We start from the raw sequence: 22,900 nt of genomic DNA, 5'->3' as shown, positions 1-22,900 counted from the left end.
TTATTTTTTAGATCATGCAAGATCTCGTGGTTAAGCCAAGGTGGTCTTTTGCCACATTTTCTATCTTTCCTAATCAGCGGAATAGCTTGCTTTTGGGCCCTTAATAGTGTCCCTTTGAAAAACTGCCAACTCTCCTCAGTTGTTTTTCCCCTCAGTCTTGATTCCCATGGGACCTTACCTATCAGCTCTCTGAGTTTACCAAAATCTGCCTTCCTGAAATCCATTGTCTCTATTTTGCTGTTCTCCCTTCTACCCTTCCTTAGAATTGCAAACTCTTTGATTTCATGATCACTTTCACCCAGGCTGCCTTCTACTTTCAAATTCTCAACGAGTTCCTCCCTATTTGTTAAAATCAAGTCTAGAACATCTTCCCCCCAGTAGCTTTTTCAACCTTCTGAAATAAAAAGTTGTCTGCAATGCAGTCCAAGAATTTGTTGGATAGTCTGTGCCCCGCTGTGTTATTTTCCCAACATATATCCGGATAGTTGAAGTCCCCCATCACCACCAAATCTTGGGCTTTGGATGATTTTGTTAGTTGCTTAAAAAAAGCCTCATCCACCTCTTCCACCTGGTTAGGTGGCCTGTAGTAGACTCCTAGCATGACATCTCCCTTGTTTTTTACCCCTTTTAGCCTAACCCAGAGACTCTCAACACTTCCGTCTCCTATGTCCATCTCTACCTCAGTCCAAGTGTGTACATTTTTAATATATAAGGCAACACCTCCTCCCTTTTTCCCCTGTCTATCCTTCCCGAGCAAGCTGTACCCATCCACACCAACATTCCAATCATGTGTATTATCCCACCAAGTTTCAGTGATGCCAACAATGTCATAGTTGTATTTATTTATTAGCACTTCCAGTTCTTCCTGCTTATTCCCCATACTTCTCGCATTTGTATATAGGCATCTAAGATACTGGTTTGATCTTTCCTCCCAGTTTTGTCCTGACCCTCCTTTCTCTCTGCCAATATAGCCCACACTCCCTCTCGTTTCCGACCCATCTCCCAGGTCTCCATGTTCCCCACTTACCTGTGGGCTTTGCTCACCTGTCCCCGTCGAACCTAGATATTGTCATATCCCTCCATTGTTCTGGGGTTTGATGTTCCTCAGTAGAATTCTGACAGAAAATTCTAGACATAGCTAAAGTTATGCCCTATCCTACTCCTCCCTGTCCATTTTGGAAGTCTTTCGCTAGTGATGACCCTGCCATTCAAATCCCAAATGCTGCTGGCCCTAGAATACATTTCAAATCCCATCAAATCTCATCCCTCCTTCTTCTTCTTCTTTTTTTTTTTTTTTTTGAAGTTCAGGTGTCCCTGACCTGATCATCTCCTTTTCTCCTTCCTTTCTTCTCCACTCAACACCAGGACACAATGATTTCTGTAATATGGCTTTCAATGGTATATACCTTTTCTACCTTCATCAATTTTGCCCCCTAAACATATTCAAGAAACTGCCCATAAGCAAATAAATTTCCAGCACTTCTTTCAATCTGCCTATAATTCTGTTGTATTTTAAGTCAGTGCTTTGGAAGTATATGGCCACTGAGTGATGGGACAGCCCTCCATTCATGCCCGCTTGCTTTGACTGAGATCTTGGGCTGTTTGTTAATTTCCAAATATTTCAGTACTAGTGCTTCTTGGACTCCTTTTTAATTCCCCAAAGCTTTTATCTTGCCATTTTCTACCATTGTCAAGCAGCACTCTGAGTGAAACACTTGTGACAAATTAAGGTCATCTTGGGATTTTCATTACATCATTATTAAAGTTCAGCACCCCCACACCATGCACAGTACTGCACAAGTCAAGAGGTGCATTGTAGGATTTTGGGGGTTTTGCCTGTCTCTGAAACATCAAATCATTGCTGGAGACAGGTTACCAGATTTGATGCAACTATTGGTCTAAACAGGTATTGCAAACCCCGTATTCTTGTGTAATTTTGCCCATGGAATTTCATCCTTCTGACTTCTGTTTCCATGGAAATGAGATCCAAAAGGTTGCTTATACCCAGCAGGCAGTCAGAGTGTAAGAAGTCAGCTGCTGACTGTCAACGCAAACCTGCTATAGAAGCGCTAGTTTGCAAAGAAATTGCTACAGAGCATGGACCCAGTCCTAGCAACCTTTCTTCACATGGGTTGTTCTTATTCCCACAAATAGTCCCATTTAAATAAAGATTGGGAGTGGGTCCTTTACAAACAAAAAGATTTGTTTTGCCAGATTTTTACCTGGCTTCAATTTTGTGCAAATGCAGGCATTTCTGTGTGTGCACAAACAAGCATTTGGACAGTCAGATCAAGTAGTACAATTGTCCAGTTATGCAAACTGCATGAGTAAATGCTTGTGCACATACAGAAATGGATATGCCCCTAAAATGTACAAGTGCACAAAACAGAAGCTGCCTGACAATTTGGTTTCTACAACTGTGGAATACTTGGGAATATACTGATATTGTAGCGGTGGGGTAGGCAGAAGTTAAAAGTATATTAAATACCCTATGTTTTTGTTTTCTTAAAACACATTTTAAAATACTTTATTGTATATTAATTAATTTACAGTGTGTTAAAAATGAATACACTCTAAGTTGGACATTTTTTGTGGATACTGACATCTAGTGTGGCTGAATAGTCTGTAGACTTGGGGGTCTGCTATAGTCTCAGACCTTATGTCATTGATTACTTGTGGTGTCAGTGGGCTGATTAAGCTTACTTTATAAAGTAGGCAGACAACACAAAACACATTGGGAGACCCAAAGGAAGGGTTAGTTATAGGGTCAGAGCCTGCTCTTAGAGCTGGGTTAAAAACTCAGCAGAAAGCCTATGAGTTTCAGGCCCTAAGACACCACTGTAAATCTGGAGTAGATCTGGTAAAGGCATTGACTAAAATCAGAATTTGACTCATAAAGGGATTTTTTTTCTGCTCTCACTCCCTTCTTAGCTATAGTGGGTCACAAGATTAGCATTAATGGGCTTTGTGGAAGGATGTTAAAGAAGACTGGAAGAGCACCAGGGATGACATGCTAAAATACCAAAGATAAGAATGAAACAACGAGACAGTGAGAAGTGAGGCAGGATTCACTAGTGGAATGATTGTAACTGGAACTTCTGAGGCAGCAGTTTGGCAGCTGGGGCTGCTGATGAATGAGAGTAGAGATGTAGGCAGAGGTAGTGTTTTGAAGGGCTTTGTAGGAGAGAAAATTATGTTTTGTATTCTCTGATTCTGAATGCAAGAAATCAAATGATTTGAATAATCGTATAAGTGTATAGATTAGCACCAAGATTCAGATGTCCAGAATACTTTCCAACCTGACGTTGATAGGGGTACATATTGTAGGAATACCTGAGTTGTGTAGAATCTCCCCCACCCTGGAAATTCTCAGCTGGCTGATCAAGCCAACTTTTTACATGAGCAGCACAGTACAAAGGGTTTTCGGTGGGGTCTGAATCTGACCCAATATTTTAAATTCTAAAACCTATGACATTCCAGACGGCTGTAAATTATGGGATTTTTGTCTTTCCTCTTCCTAGATGGGACCAGGATGTAGATCATAAAACCATATTAATTTCAAAGAGATAATTCATTTCAGTAGAACTTGCAAACATTCCACATGCTGAAGCAAAATAAACAAAATTAACAGCTCTTATATTATTCTGATAAGTAAACAATTGGATTTCTCTCCCAAGTATTTTATTTCTCAGTTGACTCTGCACTTAGATATTAGTTTGTTTAGAGCCTACAAAAGAAATAAGAAGTCTGTGAAATATATATCACTCTTATGACCTACTGTATAGGGCAAAATATTACCCAGGTGTTTCTCAGTTTTCATATATGTACTGTATGAGCTGGAGCAGGAATGTTAGCTTCTCTTAACCTGAGACATAGAAGGCCAGGACAGACTGGTGCTCCAATATTTTTAGCTTCCATCTCTACTCTCAATACCCAAACTGTTGCATGTGTAGTATACAGAGCCAATGGAAAGAGCTTTATTGCAGTGCAACGCCTCCTTCCTTCATGTAAGAGGAGGAATGTTGGCTGCATGGCCCTGGATCTCCCTCCCTGAAACCCTGTGGATGCCATTCCACTGATGCTCCTGGAACTGGATGTTTATGGAGTTTTGGAGCAGGCACTATTCTCTGTTCAATCCGTGGATTTACATATGGAAATCAAGGAGGGAGTTAAAATCTGTTTTAAAGCATTATTATTTCTGCCTCCTCTAGCACTCAAGGATGTTACCGCTTAGGAGGGGGGGAATCTGTTCCTTTACGTTGTCTACTAATACTCATGTCCGTGTGTTAGAAAAGGATATTTATGACTGTTAGAATTATAAAAATTTACTAAAGGACTGTCACAGGGCACCTCCATCACTACCTGGTGAACCACACTTCCTAGCCAGTTTAGGTAGTTTCACAGTTACAAACACACACTGGGTTTTTTTTTTCTTACATAGTAACGCAGTGCAATGCAGATTTACAGCAAGGGTAGGCTTCCCTGCAGCCCTCACGCCTCAGTCTTGGCTCACTCTCTGAGCCTCCTTCTGAGCTACCCCTTGCTTCCTGTTTCATCCATTTATATTCTCCCAATTACCTTGTTAGCTCAGTGATTGCCACCCAAGTGCTCTCAATCCCCCAACAGAAAGCCTATAATTAATTCCAGCTGGGCCTGCAACCTTCTTCAGACTTCAGCAATGTCCGTGTCAGGGTGCTGCTGATAGTGCACACCTCCCCTTATTTCACCTGAGGCCTTTTCTTGCCTCTGAAAGAGGTCCTCTTTGCTGCCCATGCATTATCCTCTTTTTGGGGTTGGGATTCTACTGGGGATGTCAGTGCCCTTTGGGGATAGCCCTTCATAGACTACCTGTGAGGGTCTCCTGTCTTCCATCAACAAAAAGTACACTTTGACAATGGAGGTTATCCCTACAGCTCTGCCTCAGCCCATAGGTCATCGCACCAGTCACATCCCACAAGCCTTTGCTCCAGTTTACTTGGCTCTGGACTTATATCTATCCACATGAATTGTCCCTCTAGGGCCATCATTTTGGGATCCCTCTCTTCCCCTGCCTTATCTTTCCCCTGGTTTGGAACTGCCAGGGTAGGTTGGCCCACCAAGGCTTCCTTGTCAGGAACCCAACCCCCGTCAATTCAGCTTGTTCTTCTGGGGGACAGGGGGTTCAGCTAAGCTTCCACCCTCTTTGGCCTCTAGGTGTCACTGCTTCACTGTCCTCTCACATTTCTCCTCCCCCCAAGTCCTCCAGTGTATCATTTCTTTCTGAGCCTGTTTTCTTATGTCTAGGGTTATCACACACTGGACCTGGAGGACTCCTGGAGGGTGTACACTCACAAGCTTCTCATGCTGACCCACCAGTTGGGTCCCTTCTCCCACTTTCTACCCTTTCTACATAAGAGGAATGGGGTCCAGTCAGTTCCTAGCATTACTGTGTAAGGCAATGACTTTACTATCCCTACTCACTGCCATCTAAACTTCCCTGATACTTCCAAGGAGATAAAGGCCATGGGATAAATACTCTTTTCCCCGTGTATACAATAGATCATTATCATTGCCCCCTCCTATCGCCACTGCAGTCTTACCAGGGCACTCCATACAAGGGAACATGCTGCCGCTGAATCCACAACACCCCTTGTCGTTGTTCTGCCTACTTTAATAGAAATTGTTCTTACCCCATGTCCCCTTTTTACACCTGTCCACTCTCAGAACCTATAGTCCATATAGGGACAGTCACTCTTTATGTGTCCTTTACCCCCACACTGGTAGCAGACTACTGCGCAGGCATCTGAGGCACCATTGCTTGCTCCCCACGTTCCTTTCTTGTGCTTTGCTGTATGAGATTCTTCTGCCTTCTTTTCCCCACCTTTGGTCATTGGGATACACAGCTCTTTTTGCGGAAAATCCACTTCCACATACTCATGGTGGGGTGGCTTCCCTGCAGCCCTCACGCTAGTGCAGCCTGGCAGCCAATAAGAGAAGGGCTTATTGGGAGCCAATCAGGGCCCGGATTGGAGACAGCCAATCAGGGCCAGGCTCAGCCCTATAAAAAGGCTGCTCTGAGAGAGGAGAGGCAGTCTGTCCCAGACCTTCAGGGAGGAAGAAACCAATTTGGACAGAGATGCAGCAGAGCTGGTACTAAGATACACCAGGACAAATTCTCGGTCATAAATAGGTATAACTCCATTGATGTCCATGGAGTTTTGTTCGCTTACACGAGCACAGAAAATAGCCCATCAACTCTAGATAATTTGAGTAAATACGAAATGAGATAGCTCCTGAGCACAGAACTAGCAGCCTTAAAAATTATACCAATAAACTGCAAAACCAAAACCACATCACATACTGATATATGAATTGTTGTCTACTGTACAGAGTGAAATGTGAATGCTCCCTTTTTTTTACTTGAATAATATGAACATATATGAGCTTATGTGCCAAACCATTTGAGAGCATTCTACCTGTTTGCTCATCACATTTGTTCAGGTAGTCAATTTGTTTTGGAATTTGAGTACAGCTAACAGCAATCATGATGATTATGTATGCTTGGGTAACCTTTCCATGCCCAATCTTCTACACTGTATTGTTACATAAGTATCTTTGGGTTAAGAGAATTCGACAGCATTTGGAGAGACATTTTGTTCTTGTGGAGAGGGCAGTGGGACTGGGAGTCAGGAGATTTGGTTCTATTTTCAGTTTTGTCATTGACCTGCTGTGTAATGTCAGGCAGACTCTTCACCTCTCTGTATGTCTGTTACCACTCTATCTTTGTTTGTCTTATTTATTTAGATGGTAAGTTCTTTGGGGCAGGACTGTTCTTCAGTACTTGTTTGTGCAATGCCTAGCACAGTGAGGCCCAGGTTTTGGTTGGGGCCCCTAAGCTCTACTCTAACACACACAATAAATAATACTAAGTGTTAGTGAAAGATTGCGAAGAGTTAGGCATGTTGTTTAAATCTACAAGTGCCATTCCTTCTTTAGATAGCCATATTGCTATTGCATATCTTCTTGTATCTGGACACTAGGGTGACCAGATAGCAAGTGTGAAAAATTGGGACAGGGAGTCGGGGATAATAGGCGCCTACATAAGACAAAGCCCTGAATATCAGGACTGTCTCTATAAAATCGGGAGATCTGGTCACCTTACTGGGCCCACTCATTGCCACCCATGTGTCCAGGATAGGATACTTCAACATGGGAGGAAAGGGAAATCTATGAAGAAGATGCTTGGAAGCCCATGGTAGCAGAGGACCAGTTCCCAAAATACAACTTGTGATCTTGCCTTGAAGTTACCAAACAGCCAAAGAGTCGTAACCTGATTTGTCTTGATTGCTTCTTGTTGGCTGTTCTTTCACAGTCGGAGAAAGGAAAAACAAAGTTTGTACATGTTCATTCTGTCTAATTCTTTCCCAATGCTGTTATTTTGTGGGGCAAATAGAAGAGAGGTCAAGCTACACTTAAAGTGTCTTGTGAGGGTGAGGAACGGAAGGACACTTTTCTGACCATCACAATCCACAATTTGGAAATGCTTGTTAGCAGAGCCTTTATATGTAATTATAGGAAACTGTATGTGGCTCATTAAGGGCAAATGACTGCAGTAGTGTTGACATCCTGGGTTTTCTTAGAAGTACATGTTCAGTTCAATCGCAAGTATGTTTGTACAATGCTGTACACACTGTTGTGATCATGAAATAATTGCGTCATCTGGTGTTAGTAACCTTCCCCGTATGTTTGCTGAGCCTACCAGTTCTGTAGTGTTGCAGCAGACAGGGACATGAATTTTGATTCCTGATTCCATTTTCTAGAATCTTCAAGATTAAGGCCTACAATACCATAAAAGCCTGATCAAAAGCTCACTGATGTCAATGGTAGTCTTTCCACTGACCTCCGTAGGATTTGGAGCAAGTCCAAAGTGTGTAGACTTGTTGAACTTTTGCAGAATCTAGAATTGTTACCTTTAGAAAAAAAACTTTTTTTTCTTAGTGCTTTTTTAGTATTTTATCATCACTTTTGATAATCCCTAAATAAATTTAGAGAGCTGCACAGATTTGTCACTGGGTGGCCAGGGGCGGCTCTAGGCACCAGCAAAGCAAGCAGATGCTTGGGGCAGCCCATTTGCAGGGGCAGCAGCCGGCAGGGATCCAGCATGGGAGCTGAGAACCAACAGGGGGCCATGGGAGCTGTAGTTCCTTGGTTAGCTCCCTGCCTATAGAGCCAGCCCTGGAGCAGGGAAAGAACTACATTTCCCAGCATTCCCTTGGCCGCTATCAACAAGAAAGGGAGGGGGAGGAAGTATGTCGCTGAAACCTCATGCTGCAGCTTGCTGTGAATGGAGAGCTCACTGCTAGAAGTGGTGGTCCTGTGAATGGGGAACAAGTGTGCCCAAGGAGTAGAAGGCTTTGCCCCAGAGATCCCCTTCAGAAGACACCCCCAGCCTGGATTAGGGATACTGCTGTGACCTTACCTTGCAGCCCCCCCAAAGAAAGAATTGGGTGGACTAAATGGACAGTGCACCTCTCTATCTGAAGCCTAGCAAGGAAGGTACGTGGATCCCACTAGAATTTAAAATGAAAAGTAAGGGAGGGGAGGCTCTGCTAGAGGACTTGGGCAGCTTTAGATACAGTACCAGGCTCATAGGAGGATTTCCATTTCTGAGCCATGGAAGCAGAAATTGACTTTTCCTTTCCAGATTTAGCTAATATTCAGAAAGGGAATCTAGCACCTGCCTTCCAGATTTGAACACCCTCAAAATTCAGGCGTGCTCAAGCTCAATTTGGGCAGCTGCTACTTCATTTCTCCCAAATCAAATATACTGATCCACTGTAACTTGCTGTAGAAAAAGTAGGATAAAATTGAGCAAGAAATGCTTCCCAGTGGTTATTAGGACTAGAATTACTATTTTCAACAGCCATTGCCATTTAAAAAAAAAAATTAGTTTTATTTGTTTAAAAGGAAGACAGTGATATTGCATTGGCAAATTTCCTAATAGAAACAAAGAGTGGAACAAAGGCACCTCAACTCTTCCTCATTTATGGAGGACAGTTTTATAATATGCATCCAGATATCCTCCAATCACACAAGTTGAAAATTGTTCCACTTTACTAGAGTTCTGTAACCATATGGGAACCAAACCTGTCTGTGTTCTGTGCACATCCAAAATTCCTGCTGAATGACCCACCTTGGGAGTGAGTTACCAGTCACCCAGGGCTGGGGTAGAAGGAGGGGGCAGTTGGCGGGGGAGAGCCCAGGGCTGGCAGAGGGTGTGGGTGGAGGGGGGACACCCCAGGGCTGGGGGAGCAGGGTGTGTGTGGGGGAGTCACAGGTGGGGGGGAAAGGGTAGGGTTACCATACGTCCGGATTTCCCCGGACATGTCCTCCTTTTGTGTGCTAAAAATAGCGTCCGGGGGGAATTTGTAAAGCACTCACAATGTCCGGGATTAGCAGAGCGAGTGGCTGGGAGGGCTGCAGGGAAGTCCCGGGCTGGACTCAGGAGCAGCTGTAGAGGAGCCGGATCCGCCCTGCATTCTGAGCCAGCAGCTCCCTTGCAGCCCAGTCCGGCAGCACTGTGCAGGGCCAGACCGGGTTTTGTTGTGCAGGGCCAGGGACCAAGTTTTGTTGTGCTGGAGAGCTCAGCCACGTGTCCGGCTCGGCTGCACAGAGCCCAACACTCTGTTCTGAGCAGCAGGGTAAGGAGGTCAGGGGGCAGGAAGGTTCTGGAGGTGGAGGTCAAGAAACGGGGGGGGCTTTTTGGGGGGAGTGGAGAAAGTTTTGGGCAGTCAGGGTACAGGTAGGGGGTAGGGTCCTGGGGGGCAGTTGGGGGGGGTCTTAGGAGGGGGCAGTTAGGGGACAAGGAACAGGGAGTCTTAGGTAGGGGGTGGGGTTCTGGAGGGCAGTTAGGAGCAGGGGTCCCAGGAGGGGGCAGTCAGGGGACAAGGAGCAGGGGGGGAGTGTTTGGGAGTTCTGGGGGGGGCTGTCAGGTGGCAGGGGTGGGGAGATGGATCGGAGCAGTCAGGGGACAGGGAGCAGAGGGGTTTAGATGGGTTGGGAGTTCTGGGGGGGGCTGTCAGGGGGTGGGGAGTGGTTGGATGGGGCGTGGGAGTCCCAGGGGTCTGTCTGGGGGTGGGGGTGTGGATAAGGGTTGGGGCAGTCAGGGGACAAGAGGCAGGGAGGCTTAGATAGGGAGTGGAGTCCTGGGGGGCAGTTAGGGGCAGGGGTCCCAGGAGGGGGCAGTCAGGGGACAAGGAACGGGGGGAGGGTTGGGGGTTCTGGGGGGGCGGGAAGTGGGAGGGGCAGGGGCGGGGCTAGGGCGGGGCTCCTCCCGTCCTCTTTTTTTCTTGCTGAAATATGGTAACCCTAGGAAAGGGAGGAGCCCAGAGCTGGAGCAGTAGGGGGTGCAGGCGTGTGGGGGGAGAGCCCAGGGCTGGGGCAGCAGGGGGGTGTGGGTGGGGGGGAGCTCAGGGCTGGGATGGCAGGGAGGTACAGGTAGGGGGGGAGCTCAGAGCTGGGCAGCAGGAGGTGTGGGTGGGGGGAGAGCTCAGGGCTGGGGTGAGGGGGCAGCCAAACATTTTTTTGCTTGGGGCAGCAAAAAACCTAGAGCTGGCCCTGTGGGTGGCAATGGCCCTTTGGCCCTGCTCCTCACCTGTGACTGGTCAACTGACCCCCAGGTGAGCTTTAAAAGAGAGCACCTGGGCTTAGAGAGCGCGAGAAAGAGAGAGAGACCGAGACCTGATGAGGGGGAGCTTGAGAGACAGTCAAGAAAGGGGTGCAGAGAGCAGACATGGCCTTCGCTGCCTGCTCTTTGGGAATAGGGAGTCTTGAAGAGCAGCAGGACTGTCAGAGTCTCTTGGGAGGGAAGGCTGGGAAGCAGAAGCAGCTGTTCTGTTTAAGGACTTAACAAGGCAGAAGGAATCTGAGAACTAAAGAAGGAAACACTCTTGGGAGATGTAGCCCAGAGTGGGCTGAGAAACACTGTTTTTGGTGATTTGATCTAAGTTTGGACATAAAACCATCTGGACAGAGACTGTGGGCATGGCAGTGAGCAGGGGAAAAGGCCTGTCTTGTTACAAGGATTTAGTCACAAAAAACACTTTTAAAAATCAATGATGTCTGTGTAACTAAATCCCAAACTACTATCCAAAAAAAAAAAGGGTGTTCCAGAGGCTCCACCAGTTTGAGATATGATTAGATCTGTGCAAAAGATTGCAACGAAATTTTCACAAAACTCCCTGAATTTCAAATTTTGTCTCAAACTCTGCATAGAGACTATGTTCTTAAAAAGACTGCTCATGAGTAATTTGGGTGAATTTTTGCTCAGAAATGTGTGGCTTGGACATGAAACCATACCTCACTATGACACGATTGCACATTGAATAATTGTCTCCCTGTTTGAAATACTCAGACAAATCTTGCAGGGCAAAGTTTAAAGCTTTATATTTCAATGTATGCATTTTAATTGCATGGTGATCCTGATGTAACGTCTCAAAAATGTTGGTACATAATCTTCATAAAAAGTAATGCAAGCCTAATGACCCTTGCAAAGTATATGGTCAATAAAATTGCTTCTAATAAATCCATATATGCTTATTTCTGTTAAATATTATAATAGCCAAAGAAAAGGAGGCCCTGAATTGTTTCTTTTGGAAAAAGACCAAAATAGTCTAGGGATGTGAATGTACAGCCAATATGTTGTCTTAAACCTTTGACGTTTATTCTCCCATGAATTTATGTGATTAACTTTCAGAATTGTGCAGATGTATTGACAGAAGATTAGAACGCTTCACTTTCTGAATTCATCTAGTAGCTGTGTAATAGCCAGCAACTATTGTGTAGTTATGACTCAGTTGTACACTCTTGTAACTTCTTCCACATCACATGAATCCTCAACAAAATTAAACAGCCCCAATCTATTCTAGAGTGGATATGGGCAAATAGGTCACCACATACACCTTCTGGGATTGTCCACACATCCAAATATTTTGGTCACACAGAGATAAAAGCTTGCAGAAACCCAGAACATTAAGTTCTGTGAGACTCTCTCCCAAATCTACAAAGAACAAAGGTATACATTCAAAATATTAACAATAACAGCTTGGATTATATGGTACCAAGACTGGTTTGAGAAGCATTAGGCTTTTAGCTAGTGAGTTACTTATAATATACAAAATCTGAATTTAATTAAAAATGACATCATACTATCTCTAGAAAGATGATAATCTGTCATTTATAAATTAAATTCTTACTGCATGCTTACCTGAGTATAACTCTGCACCAAACCCCCATGTGTGTATGTTTATAAAACCTCTATGCCAACAATTGGCAGAACTATCAGTTTAGATAATGTAGCACCAAATATCTGTGTTTATAGTTATTTGTAACAATAGAGCACCAAGTAGTATCACTGCGAAAGTTTAAATCAGTGGTTCTCAACCTAGGGGCTGCAGTCAGCTGCGGCCTATTTGACATTGTCAGAGCCAGATAGGTACTATATATATTGTGTGGATGAATATTGTCTCCTGGGCATTATTTCAAAAAAATTAAAGGAGGGCAAAGTTGTGTCTGCATACCTACTTCTACCTCCCTGCTGAGGCTGTGGCTCATTGTAGGGAGTTAGCAGGCCATTTCCATCCGGGAGGGTCTCTCATTGATGGCTGTTCCATGGCAGAGTTTGGGGCCTGGGTCACTCTGTGCTCAGCTCCAGCCCAGGCCACCGCGGCTGCTGCTTCCTGTCTGGCTAATGGGGAGAGTGGGGTGATACTGACATCATGGAGATTTGACCTCTGGTCCAGCCTGTCCCACAGCAGCTCTCACGGGCCCGGGGAGGGAGACATGGCAGTGCCGGCTGGCGAGGAGCTATGCAAAGTCAGGAAAGGGGGTCACTCCCCCTTTGCCCCATAGCAAAAAACACCCATAATTCTCTAGCACTTGTGAAGGTGGAGTCTTTGCTCATTTGCTTTCAGAAAAGTTTGTCCTCGCGGTAAAAAGTTTAACAACCACTAGAGCAGAAGATTGTTGTACTCAGTGTATGGATAGTGTGACCAGACGTCCTGTTTTTATAGGGACAATCCCGTATTTAAGCCATCCTGAAGTTGTCCCAACTTTTTCTTTAAAACGGGCAAATTGTCCTATATTTTCTGTCTCCCCCTCAGCCGTACTAGCAGGTCCTGCTGCTGGCCGGATCCCTGCTCGCCAGCTGCCTGCCCACTAACGGTGAGTGGCGGGGGTCCAGTGGCCAACAATGGGGGTAGGTGTGCAAGGCTGATGGTGGGATAACGCTGCAGCGTGTAAGGCCAGCCACTCCCCCTGCTGGTCCATCAGTGCAGCCCCCGCTGCAGGCTGGCTCTTGGCCAGCACGGCCCTGTCCCCCATCCCGTTTCTGGCCGGCACTGGCTGTGAGCTGCGGTGGCTGGTGCGTGTGGGCAGGCCCCAGGCAGCGGCCGGTTATGTCTTGCCTGTGGCGCCCACCCATCGCCCCTTTGCATGTTCTCCCTCTCGCTGTCCTCTCTCTGCTTTGCCCTTCACCCCCCACCCCGCTGCTCCTCCATATCCCCCCCGGCGGGGCACATCCTGCTCCCGGCGCTGTGCGGAGAACCAGCCCCTGGTGAGAGCGCTCAGCTCACCAACAGCTTGGCTGGCATGCTCCTTCCTTCCCTCACTGCCTCTGGCTGGGCCAGCGCCCCGGGAAAGCCCAAGACCCTCCAGCCCAGGGCGCTGGCCAGGAGGAATGAATCCGGCACAGCGCTGGCACGGGGAAGCCTCTCCACGCCTCACTTAAGCTCTGGAGTGGCAGGGGGATGGGGGGAGGGGAGCGATTTCCAGCTTGTTCGCGCCCTGACCCTGCAGGTTCCACAGCAGCCCCTGGGCAGGGGCTTAGCACCCTCTTCACCAGCCCCTCCACCTTGCCCTGGGTCCTACCCCTAGGGAGTGACGGGCTGCTCAGTCCCCTAGACACCCATCCCTGCTCAGCCACCTCTCTGGCCGGGTTCGCTGAAGCCCTTGCAGTCAGGTTCCCTGCGTCCTGGTGCACAATTCATCCTTAGGGCTTAACCCCTTCCTGCTCATGCTGTAGCTGGGGGACAGGAGACGGCTGGGTTACTTCGGTGCCCAGTAGCAGCCTGAGGTGTTAGCTGCCTTTTGAAACTGTACGGACAGGAAGGGACAAGCTGTTTCCAGCCGCAGGGAAGTGGGCGAGGGGGGTGGAGGGGTGGGAAGAGATAAGCTCTGCAAAGACATGGGCCAGGTCGTCCCTTCCCCCCTCCCCACCCCTGTGGCTGGAAGCAGCTCCCATCCCTTCCCTCCCGCACAGTACCAAAAGGCTGCTGCTGGCCACATTCTGGTGTGAACCCTGGCAGAAATCTGGGGAGTGGGGCATGTGACCCTGCATGAGTTGCCTCTGGAAGATGTAGCGCCAGGTACCAGGAGAGGCAGGTCTGTCCCAGGGGCCCAGCCAGGCATGGAGGGCAGAGAGCACAGGGCAGGGAGGGTCAAGTTGGTCAGTTACCTACCCTGTGTGAGAGAGGTGTATGGGAGTGTGTGTTTGTTACCTCTCCCCGTGTGAACCTTAAAGATAAGAAGGTAAATAAAAAGAATCCTGCTACGCAGGATTTCTTTTTAACAAGGTCTCAATCAACTTGATGTTAATTTGAATGTTTGTACTGCATATTTCTGATTGATTGCCATTGAACTCACTTGAATACGAGTAATTTTACCAGGTGTCCCGTATTCAGCATAGGGAAATATGGTCACCGTATGTATGGATCTTATAGCAGTAAAGCTACTGTGGCCTAGTGCTTAGCTCATAAAATGGAGTCATATGTTCTGGGTTCTATTCCTAGCTGTGCCACTGAGTTGTGGTGTAAATTTGGAAAACTTAAACCTCTCTATTCCCCAGTTTCTCCATCTATTAAATGGGGATAACAATACTTTCCTACCTCACAGGTGTGTTGTGAGCCTTAATTAATTAATGTTCATCCTTGTAAGAAAGTCACTAGAAAAGGACAACACATTATTTATTTTTATTATTCTCCTCCTCATCCGCAACTTCATCATCACTAGCTTGACTAATACCCGGAGCAAATTAATAATGAGATCTTGAGGCTTAGAAGAGCCTATTGGGTGGAAAAGGTAAACCAGAAATGAAGGAGAAGTTCCACAAGTGATGGAATGGAGGCTGAAGTCTCTTGCACAACAGATACATATTTTCCTGGCCTCCATCCTGCCACTGAACAGACTGGAGGTAGACAAGTATGTGACAGAGGAGTGGCAGAGGTACCTGCCCAAGCTCAGCACAGAGTAATTTAAATCTCCAGTGAGTCTTGGAACAACAGTGGAATACAGACTATTCTCTTACCCTTGATGGCAGTAGGACATTATGGAAGACAGTTTCTGGGTAGGATGTAAGGACAAGGAAGAAGAGTACAGCCAACTGCAATTTTATAGTAGATATGTTGTTTTATGTAGTTACAATGACTTTGGCATTTGAAAAATGTTTTTGGATCATTTCGCTGTTTTTTGAGTGTGGATCTACTTTTTTGTGAGCAATGCCTCATGTTGCAGGTTAGTATAATTTGTTGTATAGCTTTGCAATGCCATGTCTGTCTAGATTATGGAGTGCACATTCTTATGACTTCATGTTTTTATCTTTAACAAATTCATGGAGAGGAGAGAACTTTTTAAAAAGTTGATTAGGCTTTTGTACCTGTAACTAAACTGGATACGATGAGTGGTAGGACCAACATCTGCAACATTCTCATCAGTAGTTCTCCTGGAAAGGAAAAGTACTTGACTTCCCGGTAGGTCATTTTGTATGGTCGGAGACAAAATCCAAGGATTATGCCTGAGGGAAACAAAAAGCATAATTTACTTTTCTAGGTTAAGCACTAGTAACATAATATGAACATAAATGTGTGTGCAGTAGTTGCCGTTAGGTGTCTCAGTACAACATACAGTGTTTTTATGGACCAGATTCTCATATCCTTACTCACATTAAGTAGTCCCATTGAGGTAAATGGAAATTGCTTCTGAACATGAGTAAGAGTATCAGAAGGTGGTTTATTGTTTGCACTATAATTTTATTTATTTATTGGATTTATAGAAAAGATTTTTCAGTCATTAGGTGCCCAGTTAATGCTCCAGGTCCCTTTGTAATATTAAAATATACAATTTCAAATAAAAAACAGTAATGCACTGGTCATATGGCCTGGGGAGAGAAGGAATCTGTGAGGTTACCAGGTCACAAAGCACGTTATAGAGCCGGCACCTTGCTCTGTGGATGGAGCTGTCCTTAAATTCTACTGCAATATGATTGTGATTGTTCTCTTCAGAGGCGATGTGTAGGGGGGACATGTGTGGGTCAAGCACCTCCTCAGATTAGCCTGCTGGGGGTGGGAAGGAAGAGGGCTCGGTCGTTCTCTCTCTGTGCCTCCCTCCCTGGCAGCTGCGTGGGGGGCGGGATGGAGCTGCTTCTGCCTGAGTCTGGCTGGGAGGCAGCGGTGGCCCGCTCCCTACCCGGGCTCGTCTGCCAGGGACAAGGGACAAGCATGCCAGTGCGGGTTGGGGGCGGCTCCAGTTTGCTCGGCCCTTGTCCCCCGGCAGCAGGGCCCAGCTGGGAGGTGGGTCCCCACTGTCTCCCAGCCAGGCAGAAGCAGCTCCATCCTGCTCCCTGCCCAGCTGCCAGGGAGAGCGGCCAAATCTGCCAGGGGGAAGTGCAGGGAGAGAAGGACAGAGCCCTCTCTCCCTCAGGTAATGTGGGGCGGGGAGAACATGGTGTCCTGGGCAGGGCTCAGGGTGGTGGGGGGTGTCACTGGGAGAGGAGACACATGGGGCAGTCATGTGTCCTCACCTTTAAATTGTGCCCCAACCCCAGTATAGAGAGGCATCAGTTGTCTATGGTTCTCTTCTTTGTATGGGGAACACAATTCTTGTGCATAAAGAATCCATTGGAGTAATGTATGTGGACACTTCATTTCTGCACTTAATAAGCACTATGCTGAATAATAAGCAAGTAAAATAGACCGGCTTCTTACTTAGGCTCTGATCCTGTAATTATCTTCAGATGGATGCATCCTGTTGCCCCACTGAAATCAGTAAGGGTCTGTTAGCCTGTCAGGATCCAATCCTTATACTGTGTTATAAGGGCTACATTTTCTGGTCCAGTCAGGCCATTTTTTGCACATAATGGAGAATTGGGGCCCCACTATGTGCCTGCTTCAGTGGATAGTTCTATGAATATTATCTGAATGTGAAAGCAAGTTACTGCAGCTCCTGAAACTTGAGATGCCAAGAATTTCTGCAGATTTTTCAGTTTTATTTAATATGCTGTTCAGTAAACCACTGTATGCAGTATTACAATGGTTGTCCAGCATTCCATAGTGGAAGGAATCAGAACTTCTGAGATGCAGAGAATGATCTAGAGGGCTGAGCAGAGGCCTGGGAGCTATGAGCTGAGCTCTAATCTTTGCTTTGCCAATGACATCATGTATGGCTGGGGCAAGTCATTTAACCTCTCTGGATCTCCGTTTCCCCTCTTGTAAACTGGTATAATGATACATAATGTCCCTGCCTCAAAGGTGTGTTTTGAGGATTAATTATGGTAAGATAATGATATTAGCAATGCAGGAAAGGATTTAAAAGAATAATTCCCTCCAGTGCAGGAGTCACTAACAGGGCCGGCTACAGGCACCAGCTTGGCAAGCAGGTGCTTGGGGCGGCCACTCCGGAGAGGGGCGGCACGTCCAGCTAATCAGCGGCAATTCGACGGAGAGTCCCTCGCTCCTGCTCGGAGCGAAGGACCTGCCGCCGAATTGCTGCTGCAGATCGCGAGTGCAGCTTTTTTTTTTTTTTTTTTGGCTGCTTGGGGCGGCCAAAACCCTGGAGCCGGCCCTGGTCACTAGGTGAAATTTTATGGACTGTGCTGTGTAGAAGGTCAGGCCAGGATGATCATAATAATCCCGTCTGACCTTAAAAATCTATGAAAAATAAAAAAGATATTTAATATGACTTTAGTAGTGATTTTAAATATTTAAATACCACATTTTATATCCTTGCTAAAGAACATATTTACAATTGTTTTTTTTTAAGTGACTAATGAGTCTGAAAAAGATATGGCAAATTTTCTTAACTTGTTTCAATTCAGTCTGTAGTGCTAGCTTTTAAAAATCTTCAACAATAAGACAAATCAGCTTATTGATGTAGTAGATCTTTAAAGATAAAGTATAGTGATAAGGCTATGTATCAAAATCAAATCAGGAAGCAGGACCTGATCTAGTGTTGCTGTGAAGCAGGGTGCTTAACATCTCTTAGCAGTTGCTACCGGTAGTACCCTGCAGGATCAGGCTTGAAGAGGCTGAATGCTGGAGCTGGCCTTTTTCAGTAAGAGTTTCAGGTTTCCGATTCAGTCTGAACATTGTACTGAAACAAAGCCTCACATTAAATGTTCCCACAACCTGTTGCACGGGTTTTTCCTCTATACAAGTAAAGAGCAAGCAATCTATGATATCAGAAGCCCAACTTTCTGAATGGTGAAATAGTGCACCACTTCTGCATTGTAGTGGAGAACCATTTTGTAACAGAATCTTTTGGCTTCTTCAAGACAAAAATCAATACTGTTTGTTAAAGTCAGTGAGTGGAATTTTAAAAGATAACTGTGGTACTGCAACAAAACCAGACCCTTGGTTGAAGTGTACACTTATTCTTGTAAACCGAAAGAACTGAGGTTGGGAATAATCAGAGACTGGTTTTAGGATGTACCCGTCACAGATGCAACTGAATTCCTGGAAAACTCCCAGCTTGTGGGACAGTTCCAATGGTGGAGTATTTTGTTGTCTTTCGTGCATCGATTGACATTTTACTAACGGACTAGCATTAGACAGTGCTAAAAGTGCAGAGGACAGTGTGATCTCTGTTGGCCAACTGTGAGAAAACACCCAGCTGCTAGAACTTCTTCATTTATTTGACTAGAATGTGGGGATGGAGGGAATTTGATGCTGTGCCCCAATTTCCCCTGGGACACATGAGGAAGGGTACATTTGAAGAAAGGAGATACAAGGTGTAAACATAGTTGGGAAGGGAGGAAAGAGAGGAAATCTGCCATGAAGAATGTGGGGCTTCCAAAATCCTAGACCCAGCCTTGGGAATATTTTATTGCAGTTTTTTTAAGTGATTATATTCAAATGAGATTCAGCATCTTTAAACTCAATGGACAAAATGGTCCAAAACACAAATTATTCATAGAAAGAAGAAATTAATAAGGCTGGCAGTGGCATAGGGATGAAAGTGGGTAAACAAGTTAGATGTGATCTTATAATACATATCACATAAAAAAAAAAGGCAAATGTGCTTTGGGATTGCTTATACTGAGCCATGATATCATAGGACAAGGAGAAGCATGACTCTAGTGAAACTAAAACTGGAATATTGCATTCAATTCTAGACACTTTCGCACCAAGAAGATGTAACAAATTTAGAGTGCCCATTTTCCCCTATTCATATCTTGGAAACTATACCTGTTTCTCTAATGGCTAGAAAACATGATAATCGTCTATAATTATCCGAAAGGTATAAACACCAGGTGCAGAGTAATTTAGTGTGCTACAACTAAACTTTCTGCAAGAAGGGAGACCAAAATTAATAAATTGTAACGAATTTTTGAGAATAATTTATTTATGAAGATAATTCTTATTCTTTTTCCTTTGAGTAACAGTGAATATAAATGATGTATTTTTCTATGTGGGCACAACAAAAGGTGTCTTCTGAGATTCTACGAGAGGAATCTAAGCACCAGCAGTTTATTTTGAAAGATAAAATATTATGCCTCATTTTGTAAAATGAATTTTAAAATGAACATAAAAATCCCCTTATCGAGCAGATAAAGAACTTCTTAAAATCCTGTCTATACTACAATGTGGGCTTGGTCTTGAAATGGTAGAAAACTGTTCCAGGACCTGGCTCATTGTGTTGTATAGATGGGATGGATGGCAGGCCACACACCTTCAAATAGGCTTTAGTTTCTACATCAATAGAACCATCTGGTCACAGTTAGAAAATTAGCGGTGAACTCTAACCCAGAACCAAGCACTTTTGAATTCTAGGGGAAATTTAAATCTAATCTCCTCTTTAGTGCTGATTTTTTCCTGGGCTCATCACCTTGATATCTGAACTTTGTGGCTGGGTCCTTCACTAAGTCTTGTGGCTTCAACAGGTTTCTTCCCCTGAAATAACTGAAATGTTGAAACTAGCACAGAAATTCTCAAAGATAAAAAGACAAACCATTTTGAAATGAACAGTAACAGGAACTCTGTTTTGTAAAACCATTGAGTTACCAGTTTTTAAAACTAATCGTGAATCCCTAACCTGTTTCTCTATTTCAGAAGCATGCAGTTATGTACATAAAGGACTACAGATTTATTTACAGTGCACGTTTCTTAAATAAACTTTCTTTGCAGAATATTTCAGAACAAAATATATAAAAATAAATTATTTTTATTTTTGACATGATCAAAAGCCAGACATAGCTGTTTCAAACTGAAAACATCAACATGTATTCCACAAGAAAATTACTAGACAGTGCTTCCATTACAAGGTACAAGATCTGAATTTTCCTTACTGGTGCAAACAGAAGACATCAAAACCTGTCACCTAACTGAGATAGAAGTTCTTACTCTTCCACTAGGTAAAAATAATGCACCAAACTGAGGGTGGCTATTAATGCTGATTCAGCACCAGTCCTGCACCAATCCTGGGAATAATGTTCTGTTTCAAATAAGACATAATGAATAACTGGATGCCACTGATTTACATAGGTAGTAATGGAACCTGCCAGGACAGATCTGAGCACTTGTCCAATTGTTCCTCACAATGACCAGACACAGTTGCTTCTGAGGATGGTACAAGTTCTTAATTAGAGACATATATGGAATGCAATAAGCTTCTTTCTCACTCTAAAAAGTTAGTGGTTGGCTTATGCCCTGAAGCTTGAGAGTTTATATCTTTTATATGACTGTGGATGTTCCCATAATCCATATACATGTGTAATTTTTTTGACTCCCACTAACCTCATGGATCTAATGATATCTTGTAGTAGTGAGCTCTATACACAGATTATGTATTTCATAAAAAGTTTTTATTAATAATTTTTAACGTGTCTTTCATTTTTGTTGAATATTCCCTTGTTTTTGTGTAAGGAGCACTTGATTTACTATCTCAACACCATTAGAAGCATTTGATTATTTTCCCTACACCATTCATTATTTTATATACCTCTACTCTGTCCCTCTTACTCATTTTCTCTCTGAACTGCACACTAGTGTTTGAAAATCTCCATGGCTCTAAATAATTTTTATAGACCCTTTCTATACATATTTTACTATTTCTGTAACCTGAGCAAAGCTTTCACATTAGCTGTCCACATTCACCGCTAGACCTTTTCCCTTGGGGCTTACAGACTTCAAAGAGAAACAGCAGAACTAAAATTCATTTGCAAATTCAACACCATTAATCTGGGCTTGAATAGGGACTGGGAGTGGCTGGCTCATTACAGAAGCAGCTTTTCCTCTCCTGGAATTGACACCTCCTCATCTATTATTGGGAGTGGACTACATCCACCCTGATTGAATTGGCCCTGTCAACACTGGTTCTCCACTTGCGAAGTAACTCCCTGCTCTCCATGTGTCAGTATATAATGCCTGCATCTGTTACTTTCACTCTATGCATCCGAAGAAGTGAGGTTTTTACTCACGAAAGCTTATGCCCAAATAAATCTGTTAGTCTTTAAGGTGCCACCAGACTTCTTGTTGTTTTTGTAGATACAGACTAACACGGCTACCCCCTGATACTTGACTGAATTTAGAATTAGCAATGAGTAGTTCACATTATTCTTTCCAATTACTTTGCATTTGTCAGCAGCTAAATTTCATATGCCACCATATTGTCCATTCACCAAGATTTTGTTAAGTCTTTTTGAAATCCTCACAGTTTTCTCTAGGTCTGTCTATCTGATATATTGTAGTTCACTCCCTTTTCCAGAGCATTAAAAAGTATAGTAAACAACACCAGTCCCAGTACAAGATGTTGGGGCACCCTCCTGTTAATCTGCTACTTTATTGAAAACTGACCAATTATTCCTACTCAAAGGCTTTTGAAACTTCAGATGAATTATATGTGCTATTTCCTCTCCTTTAGCATGTGTAAGGTTTTCTAGTTGATTTTCCTTTACTAAAGCCATACTCGTTTGTCCCTGTCCTGTCATGTTTGTAGTCTGGGAGTATAATGTAGTAAAATCTCATTCCATGGGCAAGTTATTAATAGAAGGGTAAGGGAGGTGTCATTTGATTTGTATGCATCTACAGAATCATAATTTCAATGGTGTCACTGTCTAGGGCGTGGCAGGGAGGACTTGCTGCCTCCCAGTATTGTGCACCTCCGGCTCCCAGCTCCAGGTCCTCCAGTTCATAGAAATTTTGATAATACAGTAATTGGAAATGGGTTGAATTTGGTATCATTTGAAAGCCCTTTCTCGCATGAACACAGTGGTACCAAACATGACAAACCTAAAACAATTATGTAGATATATATTTGAAAAAATATTTAAAAATCAACTTTTTAAAATTGTGTACTTTAACACAGGGTTGCATTGCTTACTTAGAAAAAAAAAAGATCTTTGGTAATCCTAGAGAAGCCTTGACAAGTAGGACTGAAAACATTTATTCATGAACATTATCATCAGTGTCATCTCCGTCTACTGCATCACTGCTAGACACATTGTCACACTAATCCTTGTCTGTGCTACACTCACACAAGGTCCGTACAAGGTAAACATTTGCTGCATGGAGAGCATCTGGATTTGATTAGCTGCAGGATTGATTTGGAAGCACGTGGTATTTCACACATAACTGGTGTCATTGGTCCATCTTCC

The 22,900-nt window shown here is 44.3% G+C and overlaps 1 protein-coding gene across 1 annotated transcript in view; it reads right to left on the bottom strand.

Annotated features, from left to right (window-relative positions):
• SLC1A3 (solute carrier family 1 member 3) overlaps positions 1-22,900 on the bottom strand; it is a 91,320-nt gene that overhangs the window by 48,881 nt on the left and 19,539 nt on the right. Inside the window, exon 3 of the mRNA XM_005306904.3 lies at positions 15,689-15,826. Within this exon, the coding sequence (XP_005306961.1) occupies positions 15,689-15,826 (138 nt within the window). The remainder of the gene's footprint in view (positions 1-15,688; positions 15,827-22,900) is intronic.

The sequence above is a fragment of the Chrysemys picta genome, chromosome 6 (genome assembly GCF_011386835.1).
Source record: "Chrysemys picta bellii isolate R12L10 chromosome 6, ASM1138683v2, whole genome shotgun sequence".
Classification (NCBI taxonomy): Eukaryota; Metazoa; Chordata; order Testudines; family Emydidae; genus Chrysemys; species Chrysemys picta.
Note: the sequence above shows the minus strand (reverse complement) of the source record. Positions and strands in the feature narration are given on the sequence as shown.